The sequence below is a fragment of the Lytechinus pictus genome, chromosome 6, assembly GCF_037042905.1.
Source record: "Lytechinus pictus isolate F3 Inbred chromosome 6, Lp3.0, whole genome shotgun sequence".
Taxonomy (NCBI): Eukaryota; Metazoa; Echinodermata; class Echinoidea; order Temnopleuroida; family Toxopneustidae; genus Lytechinus; species Lytechinus pictus.
Genome location: NC_087250.1, coordinates 20,558,361 through 20,581,761, shown reverse-complemented (window position 1 = coordinate 20,581,761; position 23,401 = coordinate 20,558,361). Strand labels below are relative to the sequence as shown.

The window sequence follows — 23,401 nt, the reverse complement described above, 5'->3', positions numbered from 1 at the left end:
AATACTTAAAAATAGTTCAGTTATCATTCCTAGACAATTATGAAATATTTGAGTGTCATATGAGTTAATAAATTGAATGTGCACTATTTGTGCCCCAATTGGCTCTTCATAGTTAAACCACAACTTTAAACCAGTGTTTAATTTAAACCCGGCTTCAGAATACGGTACACTGTGTATACAACACAAGACCAACACTTTCCATATCACTTTCACACTGGTTCTCTCATTATACCTCTGCATAAAAATCAATTATTGTAAACAACATTATTTGTATCAGTAAATTAATAAGGACCCCTTTGCATAAAAAAGAGAAGAGTAATATTTAAAAGCAACTCCTCATACACATTTCATGGGCCCATTTCATTAAGAGTTACATCTATTGCAACTTTGCGATTAAGGCAACTACCATGGTTACAGGGCTCGTCGGCCAATCACAATCAAGGATTCCATGGAAGTTACAATAAAGGCAAAGTTACAATACTTGTGTTTGTGAAAGATGCCCTAATTCATGTAAAATTATCAAGTTGCATTCAATTTCTGGGCCAGGTAACACCAAAGTTAATGATTAATCGCTAAATGAACGGGCCTATCAAGATCATCGTTGCATGCGCATTTGCTCAGTAAACTGACCAGGAACCAATCAGAATTGTTCTTTCAAATTTGCGATTAATCGCTAACCTTTGTGTTGCGGGGCCCTGGAGTTGTTTGATTACAAACAACACTTTCTACTACGAGACCCAGGGTCTGAGAAAAAAAAATGAAATTCAAAAGAGCGATTTAATGAATAGAATTATTTAATATTGTTTGATATTACACTTGTACTATTGCATAATACAATAATGGGTGCCGCTGGTGCAATTACAAGCAGACATAGAGCAACAATTTTTATTTTTTTTAAACAAAATAAATAACATACATGTAATCATAGTGGCAAGATGGAACAAACTTATTTAAGAAGCAGTGTTGTAGCCAAGCTGGGCGGTGCCTGGCGGTTCGGCCCAGTGATCTAAATTGGCGCAAAGCACTCGTGGTAAGAAAAAAAAATTGCCGCCTAGCACAAATTCCTCAATTGCTCAAGAAATGTGCAAAAATGAGCTCAATCGGGTCATTTAATCATACAGGATTGTCAAGCATTATGTTCTTCAGTTCATTACAAGATTGACAGCTAATTTTGATGATTTTAAGTCACTAATAGTACTGAAACCCTGGACCCCCGGCTGTGGAGGGTTAGTGCTTCACCCCCTTTGCCGTTTACAATTTGCCCTGCACTAAAAACGGTCTAGCTACAACACTGGAAAGGAGAATGAAGGGATTACAGAAGGAGGATGGGAATAAAGAACAGTAATAAAGGGAGAAAGAAAGAACGAGAGAAAGAAGTTAGGAAGGTGAGAACGAAGGAGAATAGAAGGAAAATAACAAAGAAACAAGAAAAAGGATGAAAGATGAAAAGATAGAAAAAATTGGTAGTATAAACTTCCTATTACAGGCAAAAATCAAGAGAAAAGACAAAGAGTTAGAAATGAGAGAATGAAGAATAGAAAGAAAAGGGACAAAAGAATAAGAAGATACAAGATGAAAAGAAATGAAACAAGTAAACACAATATAAACCTCCCATTACAGGCTTATTCAGACATGCATTACAAATTACTCTATAGATTTCTGTCAAAAATTGCAGACAAACTCCATCAAAGTTCATTGCATTTTTCGTCATCTTTCATCTTATTTTGTCATTTGCAGTCATCACGGTGGAGTGGTTCTAACTCCAGTCTCTTAATCAGACGGGTGTGGGTTCAAGTCCTAATCTGGGCACTTATTTCCAGGGATTCAAAATGAAGCTCACCTTCCCATCTACTGTTCTAATAATTGCACATCTTTCGGTCTTACAGACCAAGTGGTTATTCATATATCACGATATTTACGATTTTTGTCTTGATAACCAAATCGAACAAATTTTCTTCCGATGCCAAACCGGTGCTTAGCAGTCATAGATGAAGTTTCCTCCACACCGTTCGACCAACAAAATAAAGATATACATTTTTGACCTACCGCCACAAAACCAAAAAGTTGCCCGAGCTGAAATTTGAAGATTTTCATTGAGCTTGGAACGGAATATACTAAGCTTTGAAATGATGCAAACATTTCTCCAAATAGATCATCAATAACCCACTCAAGTACTAGATTGAATGAAGAGGAAATTAATTGAGAGCTTCAAATAAGGAGCAATCAAGGTTTGAAGTTCGGGGTCCAATCAAGCATGAGATGTGCACACTGTGCAATTCTCGGTGAAACTTCCCATAAGTTCACAAATAATGGTGGCAAAGAAAATCCTGTATCTCGTTTTTATTTAACTTCACAACTTCTAATTTTTACTGCATGAATAAGACGAATTACTCTTTTCAGGCAAGCTATTTTCAAATTTTGACTTTTCGAACAACAGAATACTATTCAGGCTACTTACAGAGAATCTTACCAGGCGACTTGTTCTTGATTTTGGATTTTGGGGGTGGGGCTAGTTAAATTAGACCTACGTTGCATTGGAATAATACCAATACAATTGCAAAATATTAGTCAGAGATTCGACATGATTTGTTATATAAAAACAGCAGGGAGTCAGCTTTTATGAAGAATATATTATTTGCCGACACCAGACTTTGCGACAAGTATTGGATTCACTGTAACAGAGACATCTTTTGGGGAACGCAAGCTTGTTGTCCCAGCGAGAAATCTTTGACCAAGCCTCATTTGCCTTGGGCAAATGTCAGGCGAGCAGGAAAAGTGAGATGATAGCTTTACCATTAGGCATTTTCCAGTGGCATCCCATAACGTATGCTAGTCGTAAATCTTGATCTAAAATGGTTTGACCATGTGCGATTCACATCCAATTGTTGTCAAATTTCCGCTTGATGCCCAACTGACAGTGACTAAATACCGCTTCATTCTAAATCTTGTAAATTAATAGTGCTCTCCCTAAAACCAGAGACCATTACCCCTGGTATAACGCCGTCGCTCGTTATGAAGTCCGTGTCGGAGGTGGGATCACTAGCGCCCTCTACGAGCATGTCCGACACCGAGAGGGCAGCGTCGAGAGACGATTGGTCGGCCGAGTCATGTGACGAGAGCGGGAAACCCATGTCAGGCATGTCCGGGGGGTCATCCTGGGGAGGAAATGGAGATGAAAAATGAATTATTTTAAACATGCAAAAAGGTGAATATATATTTTTTATTCCTCCAATCTTAACAAAAACAGGGTGAATGTTCATATGCTCACAACACCCCAGTTAAACGGAATCTCACAATTTAATCACAAAAATCGATACATTAGACAATTTAAAAATTGCTCTTAAAATTTATTCCACATAACCCTCCAAAGCAAATACAGCAATGAGAATGTGTGTTGGCCTAGTATGCAATACTATAGAACCGTTACAGTGCAATAAATTCCTGCAAAATGATCTTATTTCCATAACTTGGTTATGAAATCAAATATCCTATCAATCTTTTTATGAATTTTAATTAGTTTTCAAAGCCTCTGAAACTGTTAATTTATTATGTATATTTTAATTCCATCAATTCATGGAACTAGCAGCCTCAGTCAGGCACCCGTGAACCGCTCGGTTCAACTCAGGACTAATAATAATTAAAATAATCATGATGCACATTTTGTTTAACGTCTCTATGCTAGGGCTCGACAATTCCAGTGGCCCGGTGGCCTAGTACAACCAAAAATAAGAGTCGGGCCACCAAAATTCTGTAGAAGCCTACATTTGGTGGCCTGGTTGGGCTCCCAAATTTTCGATAAATTGTAATATCTATTATTTTAGGGCCACCAAATTTGCTCTGCAGGCCACCAAAATATGAAATTTAGGATTTTGGTGGAATGATCGGGCCACCAAGAAAACAGCTAGTGTGAAGCCTTGTTTATGCGATTCTAAAGAATTTGGATATCATCCAGGTTTAGCCCTGAGACATGTTACAGAGCACAACCATTTCAACAGGGAATAAATTCCTACCAGGTACCCATTTACCTCACCTGGGTTGAGAGCAGCACAATGTAACTAAATTTCCTATGAAGGCAATTACGCCATGGCTGGGATTTGAACAAAGGACCCTCTGTTTCAATGTTAGAACAATCCACTAGCCACAACGCTCCAATACAAAATGGAGGATGCGTAACAAAGATTTTAAGTGCAGAGTCGTACTTAAATTCTAGTTGCATGCAGTATATAATCATTGGTTGGACCTGCACACGGAACAAGCACTATCGTGTATCCATGAATAAAATACAATGAATGCATCTAAGCACACATGAATCTATGTGAAACACCCCCTGGGTCCCGTAACACAAAGGTTAACAATTGATCGTACGCTTGATTTTCACGATTGATTGTACATTGTAGTCAATGCAATCAATCGTAGAAAAATGTTCTACGATCATTGCTAAGCTTTGTGTTACAGGTCCCTGGTCTACTATAGCAATCTTACCTGAAGGAGTTGTGTTTGTATGTATCTTGTACCAGTCGTAGGGTCCCGGAGAGTTAGGGATGCACTGGTCATCATGTTGAGAGGGATGAAAGTAGCTTGTACAGAACCGTCGCTAGATTGACTGGAATCACTCTGGGATAGCAACTCTGCTTCAAGATCTTCAGCTATACATAGAGATACAAAGATTATGGTAACTAATGTGAAATTATAAATCCATATCATGTTGATGGGATGAAAATAGCTTGTAGAGAACCATCATCAGATTGAATGGAATTTATTTTGATAGGCCATTTCACTTGGCGATTAATCGCTAACTTTTGTGTTAAGGGGCCCTGATGGTTGGTTCAAGTTGGAGTGAATATGAACAATATGTGTTCAGGGAACCTACCTGTTTTCTTCAATCGTTCAAATGCATCCGCCGGTAAGGGGTGTTTGGCAGTGACTGCTCGATAGTCTGTCCTAGCAGACCCGCTCCGGTTCTCAAGATAAACCTTGGGCGTCGTGGTGGTGGTTGTGGTGGTGGTAGGCGGAGCAGACACCGCAACCGACTTTGCCTGAGATGTTGCCGACGTCAGTGACGATGATGTAAGAATGATAGGAGACGGTTGGGAGGATAGAGTCGTCGGGATGAGTGAGTGGACGGGCGTGGTCATCGAAGAGGGTAATAAGTGCACCCCTGACTGGGCGGTAAGCACAGGGAAGGATGAAAGAAGGAATGGAGCGGAGGAGGCTGGGATGCTATCTATTTCAGTGTCTTTGTTAGCGTTGGCGGAAGAGGGTGTGGAGAGGTTGAGGGCGGTGTTCTTGGGCAAGAAAACTTGGTTGTTGAGGAGACCTGAAGCTAGGATGGAAGCTGCTTCGTCTCGGCTACTTGTCAGTGAACTCAACTGAAATAAATACCAAACGTTAAATTTGTTAAAATAAAATTATGCACGATGATCAACCATTAAATAATTTCGCAGAAACACCTACAACCATGAAATAATTTCGCAGAATCACCTGAAACAAGTTCTGATTGTTTTACTGCATCAGAGCGAACAGTATTGCAATTGAGTACACCATCAACTTAAGTTTCACAAGCAAAAACGAGAGAAAGCATGTGCCTTTGCTATCAGCATCATTGCCGACCCCACAATCACAAATGTTCTTATCGTCAACATCATTACCACTACAATAGTCATGATTGTTTTCACCGCTATCATCACCATCAATGGTCATCACCATAATCATTGCTGTGTTCATCAACGTAGTCGTCACCACCACCATCATCATCCCCATCGTTGTCACCACCATCACCACCATCATCACCATCATCATCATCATCTTCACCACCTGACCACCATCATTATCATCATAATAAACATCACAAATCATTATTCATAATCATCGTTAACAGCACAACCATCACCATAATCATCATCATCATATAATCATCACCATCCCCCTATTAAAATCACCACTATCACAATCATCATCATCATCATCACCACCACTATCTTACCGGTATACTGGCTGATGAAGGAGGGATCATCGCTGACTGTAGAAGAGATGTGTTCATGAGCGATGTTGGGATGGTAGGAAGCGACATAGAGGCTATGGCCGTCTCCGTGCTCTCTGTGGTAGCTGCAGCCGCTAAATAGATACATGCAGATCAACAGAAAGCATTAAAACTTCACATCTGACAGTCAAGTGCAATGAACAAGAACGTCAACTCATACTTCAGAGGAACGTCAGATTAACAAATTATATTATTTATGTACTCCTGCTACGTACATGGATTCAATTGTAAACGTTACATTTGAATATGCCACTCGGTCGTTCTTTTGATCAATTCTTTTGGTTTTTGGTGCTGTGCCAAGGATACCCCCATTACTTCCTAAACACAATCATGCTTTGGCTCTTAACCTATGTAACTATATTATCGTATCTGCATAGTTTGATTTTATTTTATACAGTTTTTTTTTTCTTTTCTTTTCTCTCTCGTGCTTTTTGAAATATTTGATTCTGTTGTACTTATTTCAATGTCTTGTAAGTGTTCGTCAATTTTGTGATAACATGAAGACCAAAGAAAACATACTAAAGCAGATACAAACCAGCCGACATCTCGAGTCCTCAACTACCCAAATCTGGCCAGGTGGCTAACCCATAATGCAACATTCTGAGCAGTGTAGTCTTGTAATTTAGGCCCACACGAATGTTAACACACTAACTCAAAACCCAACACATTTTAAACTGCAATAATTAAGTAACCAAGTGGGTAAACTTAAGTACTTACATGTATACGTAAGTACTTATCCTTAGGTACTTATCCTCTCAAATTAAGTTCCTCTTCAGAAGTAAAATTGTAGGCTAACTCATTCTATATATTATTGATATCTATCTCAAAACGTGGTGGCACAACACATGTTCCTGCGACATTTGCTCCGGTCTTGATTTCTCAGAGGGCATAAGGTTAGACTTAGGATTGTTAATAGTTTACGGTTCAGAATAATGCGATGATAAGGATTAGGGTTTAATCAGGTCCGGAGGATAGATTTTATGTTTTGTTGAACGTGCAGATGTTTCACTGGAGCAATAGTTGCGAGAGCAAATGTAATGGACCCAAAAGGTATATTTTGACTAGCTATTCATAACACACAGTGAATGAGAGATCACAATGTTTGCTCCCCATTTGGGGGCGTCAAGGTCTAGTTGCTTAGACTATCATCTTTCAATCTGAGGGAATCGACGTGGGTTCGATTCCCAGCCATGACACGTTTTCCTTCAGCAAGAACTTTACCCTCAACGTGCTGCACTCAACCCAGGTGAGGTAAATGGGTACCGGCAGGAAGTAACTCCTAAAAAGATGCGTGCACCGGGATAGGTAGACTAGCTTAACCAAAGTAATATAGGAGCGCCTTGAGCACATAAGGAGATGGATATGTGTGCAATACGAATCCCTTATTATTTTTAAATGATTATTAAAAAGAGAAATCTTGACTATTTGCCTACCTGTAGAGTTGGTTGGTGTTGTAGAAGCATGGAGTTGATCGTTGCCTAATCCTATCAGCTCAAAATCACCTGCACCTCCTGAACAAACAGAAAACATGCAACGATCAATCAATCTTTGGCGAACATCCGATTCATGGATAGTCTACTAATGTACTTTACCTGTCACTTTGAAACCTGTATGTCACTGTAACGTCTAATACACCAACACTAAACACTGCTAAAACTTAACCCTAAATAGAGTGGGCTATTCCATCTCGGCCGTTGATCTTGCGATCACAACGAAAATTGGCATGCGCGTAACACAGGGGTGTGAGTGGTCACAAATAAAAAGATCTGAAAAAAGCTGAAGTGTTGAAACAGTCTGAAATAGACAGAGCTCCCATACTTTTTGTACAGAGGAAGGCCAAAAATAAGCTGAAATTAAGCTGAAAAAAAAAAAAAAAAATCTGAAATCAGATAAAAATCTGAACTCTCACACCCCTGATAACACATGACTACAAAACTATACGATCGAATTCTGCAAAATATCTCATTGCTAATTAATTATACTAATTAATGCATAGATCAAAAGTTTGCTCTAATTAACTAAATAATGCCCCCCCCCCCAACAAAAAAATGCTATTTTTTGGTTCGCAGACTCTTTATAGGAATCTGACCAAATGTACTTTTTTTTAATTTCAATATCACATTTATTTTCTTATGTATTTTATTGTATTATAAAGTTGTATGCATTTCTTTGTTTTTCGACTTTTTGTTTTTTATTGTATTGTCAATGGAAATTGTCAGGGACTTTATTTAGACGATAAACAAGATGAAATCAATCAATTTTAATCAGTAAAAGGAAAAAATAATGACACATTTCTAAATTTTAGCTAAAAGCACTATTTGTATTGGATTTGTACATGAATTCGCGTCTTTTGGGTCTGCATGCACTTAACAATATTGCTTAATTTCGGAACTGCATACCCGGGGGTCGCAATTTTGGTTTTTTCTCGGGATATCATGAATTATCCAATTTTAGAACATTCTAGTAAAACATGAAGAACTATTATTTGTTTCAACATTGTCTAGTTTGTCACCACAAACTTTTATTCCCTTACCCAGAGCTGCCAAGTTGTATTTTGCATTTTCAGTATTCTTATCCCTCAAAATCAGTATTTTGACAAAAAAATCATTATTTTTACCGTGTGAGATAAATATTTTGTATTTTTCCCCAAAAAAGTGTATTTCGTAATAAAATGCTTGGCGCACACGCCCATCACGGCGCTCAAGCTGCATGCAAGCTAAAATGTGCACTGCTCTTGCAGATGAAAAAAAAAAAAACATTGAAACTTGTGTATATCTCACCCTGGTTTTTACAAAATGATTGAAAAAAAAAACAATTTACCTGAAATTACATTGATCTAATAACCATATTTGTGTACGTTTTATGAAATAGAGACATATAGAGATGATTTTTCTCAATAAATTTCGATTTTGTAAAAAAAAATGTATTTTTTAAAGAAAAAACGTACTGCCGTATTTTGGTTGCAAAAACGTACTAAATACGGAAAAATCGTACTACTTGGCAGCTCTGCTTACCTGTAAACGGTAGAGGGACACCGTGTCCCTTGACTATGTGATTCTTTAGTCCAAGCTTGCTCGCAAAGCTCATGTCACAACCATCCAGGGGGCAGCTGAAGAGAAGCTTCTCCCTCATTGGTTTGGCTTGCTGGTGTCTCTTTTGATGCATGTATAGTGAGCTACGGGCGGCAAACCTCGCATTACAACCTGTAAAGAGAAGGCAACCTTCTGTTATAAACTACTGAAATGGGGATATGACAAAGTGGGGGGGGGGAGGCTAAAGAGATGTTTCTCCCTCATTGGTTTGGCTTGCTGGTGTCTCTTTTGATGCATGTATAGTGAGCTACGGGCGGCAAACCTCGCATTACAACCTGTAAAGCGAAGGCAACCTTCTGTTATAAGCTACTGAAATGGGGATATGAAAAGGTAGGGGAGCGAAGGAGAAGCTCAAATTCCCTGCTGCTTCCTAAAACCGGCAAGTCACTGTAGGAGCCCATTGTGAATTACAGAATAGTGAATTGAATACAGAAGATCCAGACTTTTGATACGGAGGGGTCACAATAACAAATTTTGAATAAAGGGGGGGGGGCGAAGATAACAATTTTCTCAGACTGAGCTAATAAATAATTACCAATATCTACGTTCAATGGGCGATTTTAAAAACATGCAGCCCCGTGTGGATCCACACCACTGATTGAATGGGTTCAAATGTTGATTGATTTATTTTTCTTATACACATTCTGAATCTAAAAAAAATTGTTTACTAGAATTATATTTCGTCCTGTGATTGTATTAATTTTTCACATACATGTAGAACATAACATAAAACCTAGAACCCATTCGTATTCCTTTTTATTATTCTCTTGACCCTTGTTATTACCAATTGAATTTGCTGCATTTGAATCAAGTTACTCATTGTAGGGGACTCACAGAGACAATCAATGCTTTCCAGTGAGTTCCCTTTTTCCCTGGGATTAAAGGGGAATCCAACCCAAGTAAAAACTTGTTTTTATAAGAAAGAGAAAAATCAAACAAGTTGATAGGTGAAAGTTTGAACAATATTGGACAAACAACAAGAAAGTTATGAATTTTTAAAATTTGTAAATATTAGTAATCAATATACCCATGGAGACTTCAAATTGGGATGTCATAGTGATGTAAGGCAAGGACTACTCTTCTATGTACTCCAATACATATTATGGCTAAAATGTCATTTTCCCCAAAAGTGTTATTTCAAATTATATTTTTCTTTCAATGAGAACATAAAACAATATACTACCTGGGTTATATTTAGATTACTGCCCCAGGGGAATGGGTACTTAGGAGAAAACCACAAATCCCTGATAATTAAGTACATGGCCTATGGGAAAGTTGTCCTTGCCCCTTGTCATAATTTACTTACCCAGTTGCCAATTTGAAATCTACATACTATTAGTGATCTCAATTTTAAAGCAGCTATAACTTTCTTATTGCTTGTCCAATTTCTTTCAAACTTTCACCATTCTGTTTAATTTATTTTTCTCCCTCCCAACACAACATTTTATGGCCAAGGCTGGATTCCCCTTTAAATGTGTAGAATCCTACCTTCTTCCTTGCAAGCGAATGGTTTCTGTCCGCTGTGGAAGACCTCATGTGATTTGAGATGTTCAAGCCTGGTGAAGAGTTTCTGACATCCTTCAAACTTACACCGGTATTTCCTCTCCCCAGTGTGGCGCACTATATGACGGGTCAGCTTCTGAATGCATGTGAATGCCCAGTCACATCCCTACAACCAGAAGTATAAAATACATGTTTATCAGTGACTTAATGAAAATAATAAGAATCATCTTGGGAGCGTTTCATGAAGGGATTTGTCGGACAGAACGACCGACAAGTCCACTTTAATCTGACAGTTACCATAGTAATGGTGGTTCATAGCCAATCAAAATCAAGGAAAGTTGTCAGATCTGGCAACTTGTCGGACAAAAATGTTGATGAATTGCTCCCCGGATTATTCATAATGTCTTCACAGCAATTATCTAAGTGCTTACAGATTTACTAAATTACCCCTGATCATTGGATTCAAAATATCAATCATCCCCGCACACAACATATGCACATCCTCCACCCCTATGAAGTATCCCAGCCAGTGGCCACTGAGGCGCATGCAATAATGGACAAGCTATGATGTCTTTCACATCCTGAACAAGAATATTTCAATATTTTTTAAAGCTGAAAATTAGTAGTTACATAAGGAAATGACTGTATTCAAAGAAATACGATAGGACAACGCCTAAAAATGAAAACTTAAGAAATCAATATTTTGCATGAAACAATCACATTTTTAGTACTAATTACTGAAAAATCAGTTGGCAGCTCAATTGTAATGAAACTTGATTTGAATACACCATGTAAATTTGTCTGAACGTACCTCAAACGTGCACTTGAATGGTCTTTCCCCCGTGTGTGAACGCATGTGAAGCTTGAGTCTGCACGCCTTGTCATAGACCTTGGTACACCCTTCAAACGGGCAGGGGTAGTCAGTAGCGTCTTTGACGTGAACCCTCTGGTGTGAACCCAATGCACTGGAGGTGGTGAAAGTCTTTGTGCAGCCGGGATACTCACACCTGAACAGAGAAAAAATATCAAAGGGTGAAATTCTTTGTACAGCCAAGATACTTAAATCTATACAGAGTAAAATAAGCAGCACAAAATGGGTGAAAGTCTTTGGACAGCCGTATAGAGCAAGATGAAAGGTGGTTTTGCCCAACATAGCAACATTCAAGGAATGGAACCATGAGCAGCCCACTTACTTGAGTCTTTGTTCTTCAAAGTGTTTTCGTTTGTGGATCTTGAGTAGTGGTGCCGAGTTGAAGACCTTCCCGCAGCCCTCGTAATCACAGACCTCCACGGTCTGACGGAAGTGAGAATTCAGGTGCATCTTCAGGTTGTAGATGGTTGAGAATTGCCTCCCGCAATTTTCCATGCCACACTGTCATAGAGAGAAATAAGAGGGGTTTTCCATAAAACAGAGTGGGCCTGGGTCAAACTGTTTAAATCTTACTAATAAAAGGCCGGTTAGGGTTAACTGGCAAGGGTAAAAAGAAAAGAAAAAAAATTCATCAAAATGACTGCTAAAATTGTATATTTCCCATATTTATATCCATGAAATGACCATCTACATGTACAGTTCACTCTATATTTTAGTTGGAAACTATCAATAAAATGAGGAAAAGTGCCTTCTTTCTCGACTCTGAAAGACTGTTTACAGTTGATTAAACACTCAAACAACCAACATGAATGTCTACATGTGGGACTAAAATAATGCTATTACCGCATTTCCACATAGACTTTCATTCATCTGCACAAATAGAAAATGCACTATCAAGAAGGTTGTTGAGGTAATTACTTGGATATAATTTCTTTAATCGCAGATAGCCACCCAACATTACATCACACACAGCAGACCTGGAATTTAAGGCAATGCAAAAGTGTGATTGAGGGCTTATTTATGATCCAAAGCCCATCATAGATTACTGCCATGGATACTGCACTGAATGGCCACTGCCTACTTCATTGGCTTTTAAAATATTTTATACTTTTTTTTTCTATTTCCCCATTTGTGTTGCAGGCCAACCTGCACAATAAAAAAATGGTCTTACTGTGAAAATATTGAGAGTTTCGAACCAGTAATGAATGTAAGATTTCACACTCAGAAACAGACAAAGAAATAACAAGAAAATAGAAAGTACAGGTAGGTGTTCAAGTCCCAAAACAAATTTGATTTTACTTACCACAAACGGTTTAGCACCGCTATGACCAGAAAGGTGCCTCCTCAACTTGTATGGTGAAGGGAAAGTCCAGCCACAGTTCTCATGTGGACACTGCCAAAAAAATGGGCAACAGACATAATAATAGTTACATTTATATAGCCGCTTATTACACTTTGTTTCTAAGCGCTTTACATTGCAATTATTATTACCCCAGTCATCGGATCCTGACACAATGTGTGCACTTTCTCCACTCCCTGGGGAGCATTCCAAGAAGAGTTCTAAGACTCAATTGCTAGGCATACTACACAGGCTTGACATAATGAACTGAGGAAAATCACACTTATACATTGCTTCTAAGCACTTTACATTGCAATTATTATTACCCGTCATCGGATCCTGACACAATGTGTGCACTTTCTTCACTCCCTGGGGAGCATTCCAACAAGAGTTCCAAGACTCAATTGCTAGGCATACTACACAGGCTTGACATAATGAATTAGGGGAAAATCACACTGGTGCACGGGTGATTTCTCCCCAGAAATGATGTTCAATTCAAGTTCAATTTATTTATTTTCTCACCAGTATAAAAAAACAATATGTACAAGAATGAAAAGGACATGTACAGTATTAAGAGAAAAACGGAAACTACTAAAAAGTTCATAAGAACTTTCAGTTGTAGCTCCCAGTAAAACAAGGTAAAAAGTATGAAAATTAAATGAAAAAAATACATACAGCATCGGCAATCGCCAGCATACATGCAAGGGGGACAGGGGACATAATAGCGCAATGGAAAATAAAACAGAGCCCCACAAAAACCTCATTCATTGCAATGCTAAAGCTTATCAAATGCTGCAGCTTTAGGCAGTAGGTCGTGTAAATTAGAGGTGGGCTATACTGTACACCCCTGGGTAAAAAAAAGAAGTAATCTTTCAAATTCCTTGGGCCTTAATTGATGCAGTGTCATCTTCTGAGTAGAAAAGTGAGCATGCCCTGAAAAATTCAAATTAATATTTTTTTTTTGCTTTTCTTTTAAAAACTGTTTTTGATCTTTGAACGGAAAGGCCTTGTCATATTGTTACATTCAAGCCTTGCGGGGAGTTGCGTGTGATTGCCCGCACCTCATCCGCAACAACGTTTTGAGCATGTTCAAAACTTTTCTGCGTGCAAATCAGACTTGTGTGCGCTTCTACAAGCAACTGCGTGTGAAGAGCGACCTGGGGGTAGCAAACATATTTATACGCAAGGCTTGCAACGATGAGACAGGGCCTTAATAAGGGTAAATTGCCAATTTGTCTACTGCCAACTCGTCCACTCACCAAATGGTCTACTTTAATTTAGTCTAATGCCATTCCGTCCATCAACAATTCGTCTAAGAACCATTTGGTCCAATCATCACTTCGTCTAGTCATCATTTCATCTATGACCATTTAATCTCATGACCAGTTGGTCTAATATCCATTTCATTCATTTTGCACAATCAAAACTTAGTCCAATTAGACCAAATGGTATGTGGACTAAATGGCTGTTGGACCAACTAGGTATTAGACGAAACGGTAATCAGACCATGTGGATAGTGGACAAACTGATGGTAGACCAAATGATAGTAGACGAATTGGAAATTGGACGAATTGGCATTAAATGAATTGGAAATTAAAAAATAAGTACCTTATGGGGTCTGTCATCGTTATGACCCAGTTTATGAATCCTATACTTAGACTTGCCGACAATAGTCTTTCCACATCCAGGGTGATCACACTTTATCGTCTCCTGTGCCTGAAAAATAAAATTGTATGATATGCTTTTAATATCACCCCGAGCCGAGGAAAAATACCATGGGGGCTTGGGGCATTTTCATCCCCGAAATGTTCATAAGAGCCTTGGAAAAAATTTTAAAGAGCCCTGTGAACTTTCCATTCATTGCAATAAATACTGTATAGCTTCTTCAATTTAGTAGATTTTAACAGTAGGTTGTAGCCCCTCCCCCTATAATCCCCATAATTATTTTTTTAAACCTGAATCAAGCCATATTATACTATACATATATTTTCAAAAAATACTCATGCAACATATCTTTGTCACAATTGAAAATTGGAGGAATTCATGCCAATTAATTTAATTTTTTAAATAGTTTTGAATGGGTCCTTTTTACATTTTAACAGTATTGTGTTTTCTGTGACAAAGAATATGGTGAAAAGAATTCTTACTGTTGTCAGAAACGTGGCATTTCACGCTTTCCTTACACTGCATGAAAAAAAATTGAGCAAACAGTATTAAGAGGAAAACTAAGTTCTGTGGACTTAGTGTATTTACACCATATAGGCGATGTACTGTCTGATTAGTTTCACTTTCAGCATGGTTTGTTTTCAATTGAAGGACATGTATTGACTATTGAACAAGATAAAATTTTAAGAATAAATCAGAAAGAATAAGTGACAACCCCACCCCATCTCCAAACAAACAATAACAAAGGAAACATACAGTAGGACTGTTGGAACACAAGACAAAATAATACTTGTTCTTCTTTCCCCTGTATTCAAGGATCAATGCATTTCATTAAATTTGTATGAATTGATACAAATCGATACTAGATGTTGATTAAATATATATAATATAAAATAAAATAATATAAAATAATATAAAATAATATAATGTTTGTTTTGGAAGCATTGGGTATGCTCAGACATTCTTGTTATTGGAGATATTGTTAACAACGATGGACTATTGGATATACTGTGTATTCATGCAAAATTAAAGAAAAAAGGAAATTATTTATGTGAATCGAAATTAATTTGGAGTTGTATACCAGAAAAATGGAAAAACATTTTGGTTAATGATAAACATTGCTCAAATCATTCAATTGTTAGCTACTTTCAATTGAAGGACCATGATCCTGTTTTACATATAAAACAAAGTAAACATTTATCTGTTAAACTTTCTAAAAGATTATACAATTTTCTTGTGGATAAAAAGTTTATAACCCCAAATGTTGAACAATATTGGTCACTTTATTTCAAAGAAAATTTGATTTGGAACAATATCTGGAAAGAAAAAGTTACTTTCATTGAAGAATTTTGTTTAGCTGAATTCAACTTTAAATTTTTGTATAAACTTTTGATGTCAAATGAATATTTGTTTCGATTTAAATTGGCAGAATCTCCACTCTGTTTTAAATGTAAAACTATTGAAAACTATTATCACTTATTTTATGATTGCCATTATTCTAGACTCTTTTGGTTAAAATTCAGTAACTTTTGTGTTACCATTAATCTGAATATTAAAAATGTGGATATTAGTTATAAAGACATTGTGATTGGTAGACACGGTGGTAATGGACACAACGTTATATCTTTCTTTAATGTATTAATCAATTTAGCTTCTTATACAATTTTTCAACAAAAAAGAAAATCAAATTTTAAAGAAATATTTGAAATTTTCTTAGAAGAAATAAAATGGAGAGCAAATATAAAAAAAAGTATTTTTTGGAAAAATTGTAAAACAAAGATTGAAAAGTCAATTTAGGCATTATGTTTGCTTACTATTGAACATGTATCTAAACATTTTTCTTGCTATATTTGTATAATGTTGTCAATTTTTATGTTGAATTCTAATGTATATCATGCTGTTGTTTTGTATTTTTGTTCAATATACAGTGACGATGTAAATGAGAACATACAAATAAAAAAATAAAAAAAATAATATTTTTGAAAAAAAAAAAAAAATAAAAAATAAATATATATAATCAGTGAATAAACTTTCATAATGCTTTAACACCCATAGAAAAGAGACAACTAAAAACAAAGGGGAATATACATGTATGAACTGAAAGAGTGGAAAGAATATTGAGAGAGCAACGTACATGAACAAGTTTATTGTTTTCAGTTTTTTTTTTTTGTATAACGAAGGCTGTAAGGAGATCTGGGGGGCATTTCATAAAGCAGGGGTGTGAGTGGTCACAAATAAAGATCTGAAAAAAGATGAAGAGTGTTGAAAAAGTCTAAAATAGAAAGAGCTCCCATACTTTTTGTACAGAGGAAGGCCAAAAATAAGCTGAAATTAAGCTGAAAATCAAAACAAAAAAATCTGAAATCAGATAAAAATCTGAACTCTCACACCCCTGATAAAGCTGTTCGAAAGTTAAGAGGGACTTGAAGAACGACTGGTGAATCTTTCTTACGTGCTTACCCATCGCCAATGAAACCCTTTTCCACAAGAAAGGATCACCAGTCGTTCTTAAAGTCGCTCTGAACTTACAAACAGCTTTATGAAACACCCACCTGGGCCCGGTAACACAATACTGATTAATCACTAATTTGGGAAGTACAGAAAATGCGCATGCAATGATGAGCTTGATAGGCCATTTCATGGCTAACATTTGTGTTACAGGACCAAGGAATGATTGACAAAGCATACTCACTTCTTTCTTCCTCTGTGGTGTTTTCTTGGTCCAAGTTTTTTCAGCAGTTTGCTCATTTACAGCATCTAAAAACAATGAAACAATATTAACTCTACTATTCAATACCACAAATTACAAAAACTCAGATATATTTTAAACTGGAAATGTACCGGTTTATCAATACTGTTTGTTCCCAAGATATGTAGTTGAGCGTGATCGGTTCATCACGGACGGACATTTGATAGATTTTGAAAACTTTGAAGGCTTGTAACAAATTAGGAATAAGATGAACATGGTTCCTTTGTGTTTTATAGTTAAGGGTAGGACAAAGTATGCTGAATGATGAAAAAAGTTTGTTGCCATGGTTACCTACAAACGTAGGTAGCCACTAAATGTGCTATATCACGGACGGACATGATAGAAATGTGGTTTTCAGAATTTTTGAACATTTTTATTGTTTCTATCTAAATAGCTTAACATTGACCAATAATTGTTAATGCAACTTACACTCAGGTATGTTAGCTTCTATGTTCAGCATATTGAATTCTTAACCAATATCAAACTTCTGAGAGAATTGCAAATATTTTCCATCTCGGACGGACATCTCGGACGGACATCACGGACGGACACAATTAAAATACATTGGAAGTACCTTGTAAGAAGTTCTTATTACTTGTTTGAGGGAACAAATGCTATTGTACTGATGATTTGTACATTTTTTTATATAATTAAACAATATTAGTTGCACAATCAAGTTGCTACAACTTCAATCAAGTTGCTACAACTTGGTTTAAGTTGTAGCAACATGATTTCTATGCTAGACACACAAAATAATCTAGCCATATGATTGCTTTTAAACACAGTTCTTTTCAAAATCAAATATCCTAATGCACATTGTCTTCTTTTCAATTTAGAGAATACTAATTGTTGGTACCAAATCAACATCCAGTGGATCAATGATCAACTTGATACTTTTTATGATATATCATGATGATACATGTACATACATTTTTAGGCATTAATTTTTGAAGAGCACAATTTTTTTTTATGACCATTAACTAAATCCAAAAGATTCACAGGTTGCTGATCATTATGCTTGTTTGGTGGATCAAGTATGACCACAACACTTGTCCAGGCTCTCTTCAAATTCATCTTTTGTCCATATTAAAGTGGAGACACCCCTTCACATCAACAGCCCTCATGTATTTAGGCCCTGACCGAATCCAAAATTGAAATCAGATACCAATTAAACTTCTAAACACTGCAGTGCAAGCTTTATATGAATTGGATGCATTTTCAGATTACCAGATCAGCAATTTGCTCAAAATTAGATCCAAAATGGACTTAAAAAAAGGAATTTGTGTACTTTTCACAAGCCTCAAGGACTTGATGTCATGTTCTGTTAGAAGCATTGTAAATCCATAGGTTTGTACATTAAAAAAAATGATTTTTTTTTTCTGCTTATCAGAATATGCATTCTACTTCTTTTCCATCACTTTCTGCAAGCTTCAATTGATGAAATATACAGCTTTTGACTTATTCTTGCTCTATTTCATTTCCTGCTCTTTGGCATGTATGTAGCTTCCAACTCTATCTCCATTCCAATTATGTTTAAACAAACAATTAAGCCCCAATAACAGCCAAAGAAAGATTTCACAAAAAAATTGTGAAGAGTTGTAGGTTTCCATCCATTGGAGTTCTGAATAATTCTCAGTACCATTTTTCACTGCAAATTGGAACTAAAATTAAATTCATAATCTGCTCAGTATTTGCTCATTGTCTGTCCGTGATGAAATTAATGTCCGTCTGCGATTATTTTGATTGATTTATGATATGGATAAAATGTATGGATTTTAGCTATATTCAAATGAAATGATGTACAGTGTCTAGTGAGATGCTTCTACACACTTTTATTTTTGTTTCTATTCTGATAAAGAATAAAAAGCTGAATCCATACATATTATCCATATCATAAACTCAATAAAAATTATCACAAACGGACATTAATTTCATCACGGACGGAAATTTCAAAATGGAATGTTAACATCTACCAGAAAAATTTACTTCCCATATTTTTTCTACTAATTTATGTTTGATGATAGATTGATGTTCAGAGTACAAGAAAATCCAAACCAAATTGGAGTAACTTTGAAAACAAAAAAACTAGAGTGAATTGAACTTGAGTGAATTTACATTGTCCGTCCGTGATGAAATTAATGTCCGTCCGTGATCATTTTTGATTGAGTTTATGATATGGATAAAATGTATGGATTTCAGCTATGTTTCAATAAAATGATGTACAGTGTTTAGTGAGATACCTCTGCACCTTTTTATTTTTTATTTCTATTCTGATTAAAAATAAAAAAACTTTTTATATTTTTTTTCATCACGGACGGAAATTTCAAAATGGAAATGTTCACACCTACCAAAAAAAATTACTTCCCAATATTTTTTTTCTACTAATTTATGTTTGATAATAGATTAATGTTCAGAGTGCAAGAACATCCAAACCAAATTAGAATAACTCTAAAAACAATAAAACTAGAGAGAATTTAATTTGAGTAAAAATGTCCGTCCGTGATGAGAGGTAATAGCACCCCCACGAATAAAATGGACTATTCCAGTACTTTCGGATTTATCAATCTTCATGAAACTGAGTTCTTTGAAACCTGAGATATCAAAGACTATCTTAAAAGCAATTTTGATAGAAATATCTAAAAAAAAAAAATTCACCTCAATGCTAACCCTTAACCGATCATGCTCAGTTTGCATTTCCATTCAAAATTTTTTAATTTTCTCATTCTAATTGTAATTTCAATGAATGAAATTAATTAAATTCATGCCTGTCAAGATTAAACTGCTCATTCAGAGAACTTTAGATTTGCCTTTTATTAAGATATTAATTGTTACCTCAGAAGAAGTTAATTTACCCGTCAAGTGCCGACACCAATCAAGTGTGCTAGTCAACATAAAGATATCATGCTTCATAAATTGGAAGACGGCAAGTGGTGAAAAAGAGACGGTGAACTGGGGGATTGAGGTCACTGAATCTTACAAGCACACTCTATTTAATTGCAGTAAGTGAAATAAAATTGTCCCCATAAACAAAGTCAGTCTCAATATCAAGACATGATTTGTCTTGGTTTTGGCAAATCCATGTTTTCTGGGACAATCTCAATTTTTGAAACAGTGCCTCAGTGCCTCTACTGTCCATAATTAAATCCCTGGTTATTACCTTCACTCTCCAGCTCCATCTTGTCATCATCATCTTTTGGAGATTCAGCATCTGCATTCACATCAGGTTTTCCCTGTAGCATCAGAGCTGAAGTGATCATGTCTCCCGTGATCGCACCCAAATCCTCCTTGGCAATCACCGTCGGAATGGACGTCACATTGTGATTACAAAGGAGCGCATCTCGAATCGCATTGTCCACGTCCGCAGGGACCGTATCCACTACAGCTCCTTCTGCTGAATCCGATTTGGCTCGATCAACTGACATGAAGTCGAGTGGGACATCGTCACTTGTGGTTTGTTCGCCGGTTGTTGCTTCGTCGCTTATGTCCATAACGGGAATGTACATAACTGATTCGGGATCAACCGTCACACGGAATCGCTGGGTCATCCCCGTTGTCTTGTCGCGACTAGTTATGATGTACATGAGGGGGTTGGGAGGCTGAGGGGCAATTGCGCCATCTCCTGCATCTTGGCTTTGCTCATCACTGTCTCCCTCTCCCATGTCTCCTTCTCCAGATCCTGACACAGCTTTGTTAACTTGCGCAATGTTCAACAGCAGACTGTCTCCGGTTGGGTCAGTGAATTCAGCATCGGGCGGAATGATCGGTGGATATTCAACTGAACTTGATGACTTCCCTTGTTTTAGAGAACTGGAAATTGAGCCGGATGTCTCGGCTGGTCGAGGATCTTGAGGGAGTTGGACGGCTTTTTTCTTTGAATTTGCCATTCTAAGTTCTTGACCCAAGTTGCCGAGCAGTGAAATATTTGAGAGTTTCTGATGCTTCATGCTTAAATCGAGAGCAGAGGTTGGTAGTTTTGACTGAGTCGACTTTTTCTTCTTCGCCCTGCCCTTGGATTGCTTCGCGACCGTGGACTCGGTCATGTTCGGAGATCTACCGGAGCCGGGGGTGTCGGCGCCGGCGGTGGCAGCAAGGCTCCATCCATGCCCACTGGCGATGTCTATCGCTATCGGAACGGACGCTGACGATGCCGAGGGTTCCGGCTGCGTTTCATCGCGGGTACCGCACACCTCCGCGGTCGTAGGGGAAGTCGAACTCTGCGATTGCATGGCTTCAACGCCGGTTTCTTCCGTGTAATCCACATTATCTTGGATAAAGTCAATATTCACGCAATCCGAGCTTCCCAATTCCAAAAGCGCAGCTCCCTGGCCGCCCAAAAGTCTTGATATTGTCTCGTTATCAGCGGCTGTGTCGGGGATTGACAGAACGGGTGGATCGGGGACATTTCCCAGTTGCACAGGAACCAAATTGGATATTGAACTACTTCCAATACACGACGCGCCATCTTGAATTTTGACGATAGATCCAGTCGAGATGGTGGAAATAGTTGATATTCTTGGTTGTTCTTTACTTTTCTTCCCTCTTCTTCCACGGTTTTTGCCTCCAGACTTTCCAGCAAGAGTAGGTGATTCCCCCGTCCCCGTAAAGCCCAAAACATCGGTATCAAACCCCTGTTTGGAATCAGCAGAAATCCCGTTCATGATGGACCTCCGGGTTTCTTTGATGAAAAGACAGGGCGGAGAGATCACGTGACAGAACTTCCCTCAGTACAGTAAAGAACCTTACGTCAAACGAAGCACCCCCCCCCCCCCCCAACCTATGCCATTTGCGGAAGATATAATATTGCGACATTTTTTTTTTTTTGAAATACCTGATTTTCAGGTTAATTGATTATGATTTCCATTTTACTTTCCCATATTGCCTTATATGAATAATGAGAAGAATAGGCCCCTATAATAGCTATATAGGGCCTATATAATAGGGCCTATAGGACCCTATAAAATAAAATAAAAATCGAAGAGAAAGAAAAAAAAAAAAAAAAAAAAAGGAAAAATAAGGAAAGAAATTATAGAATTAGATGAATAGAAGAAAAAAATGTTCAACACAACAAAAAATGAAAGGACTAAAAATCAAACAAGCATGATGAAATTTATATCAAAATAATATGTTAATTAAGAAAGTTGTGATTTTGAAGCTATTCGCTTAATTGTTTTCAAATTCTTTGTAATTGATTTATTTTCACATTTCAATAAGAAATATACATATACAAGTATATAACTTGTCATTTCCCACACCTATGCATATTAAAAGTAACATAATTAACATAGGCCTAAATATGATTAACATATTAAAAATTAATGATTAGCATAACGTTATACTTGAAACAAAATTCTCCTTTTTTTTTATTTTATTAAAGCATGTATATCCCGGGGGCACTGGAGTGGATCTAGAGGGGGAAAAGCCGGCCCGTGCCCCCCCCCCCCCTTGAGAGGCACAATTAGAATTTGTAATGTAATGGCGTTAAAACAGAAGTGTGCACCCCCCCCCCCCCCTTTGGAACATGAAGACTTTCTTTTTTTTTGCTTGTCAAACTTTTTCTTTAATGAAATGTCCTTAATTTTTGGTTAAAAACCTTCTATTTTCATTTGCTTGTAAAATTTTTCCTCGGGAAAATGTGCCCCCCCCCCACTTTCGAAAATCCTCGATCCGCCCCTAGCTACCCGGATGTATGATTTAAAAATAAATACATAGGCCTATAGTGCCTAATATCGTAAATTAAAATGTGGGAGAGTTGAAATCGATGGATCCGCGACCGTGCATGGCAGCAGGCAAAACTGCCTTGGGGGACAAAGAACTGCATATTTACATTAAAAATGTTGATTATGGCTCTCAAGAGGGGGGGGGGGGGGGCACGGGCCGGATGTGCCCCCACCCCCGGATCCGCCACTGCATGGCAGTCATTATGAGACAGTTGATCATACAGAGATGCATTAGGCCTATACACATATGCGATGTTATCACTCATTCCTTCGCTTGTATCTTGTGCAGATAGAAGGAATATAATCTCATGGGCAAATCAAACTGTATCACATCAGTACTGAATAAAAAATAAGGTATTTTTTTTCATACAACAAATACATGGGAAATGATAAGTGGGTGACGTCACAATTAAGTTTCCTGATAG

The 23,401-nt window shown here is 37.3% G+C and overlaps 1 protein-coding gene across 1 annotated transcript; it reads right to left on the bottom strand.

The window, feature by feature from the left end:
• Nucleotides 1-776: 776 nt before the first annotated feature.
• LOC129263686 (zinc finger protein ZXDC-like) lies at nt 777-22,005 on the bottom strand. Its single transcript, XM_064101177.1, has 13 exons — nt 20,417-22,005; nt 17,203-17,267; nt 14,454-14,561; nt 12,810-12,899; nt 11,829-12,007; nt 11,447-11,642; nt 10,621-10,801; nt 9,055-9,243; nt 7,474-7,551; nt 5,984-6,114; nt 4,871-5,369; nt 4,483-4,646; nt 777-3,155 (listed from the first exon to the last, which is right to left on the bottom strand). The coding sequence occupies exons 1-13, from the start codon at nt 21,915-21,917 to the stop codon at nt 2,934-2,936; spliced, it is 3,603 nt and encodes a 1,200-aa protein (XP_063957247.1). The 5' UTR covers nt 21,918-22,005; the 3' UTR covers nt 777-2,933.
• Nucleotides 22,006-23,401: the final 1,396 nt, after the last annotated feature.

What these genes read in the sequence shown, in the direction of transcription:
- LOC129263686 (XM_064101177.1), bottom strand. Translation starts at nt 21,917, where the DNA reads ATGAACGGGATTTCTGCTGATTCCAAACAGGGGTTTGATACCGATGTT. An exon ending in TTTGAAGAACAAAGACTCAA is followed by an intron (nt 11,643 to 11,828) that starts GTAAGTGGGCTG and finishes TTCTCTGTTCAG; the next exon opens with GTGTGAGTATCCCGGCTGCA. An exon ending in TGTCCCTCTACCGTTTACAG is followed by an intron (nt 7,552 to 9,054) that starts GTAAGCAGAGCT and finishes CTGTTTGTTCAG; the next exon opens with GAGGTGCAGGTGATTTTGAG.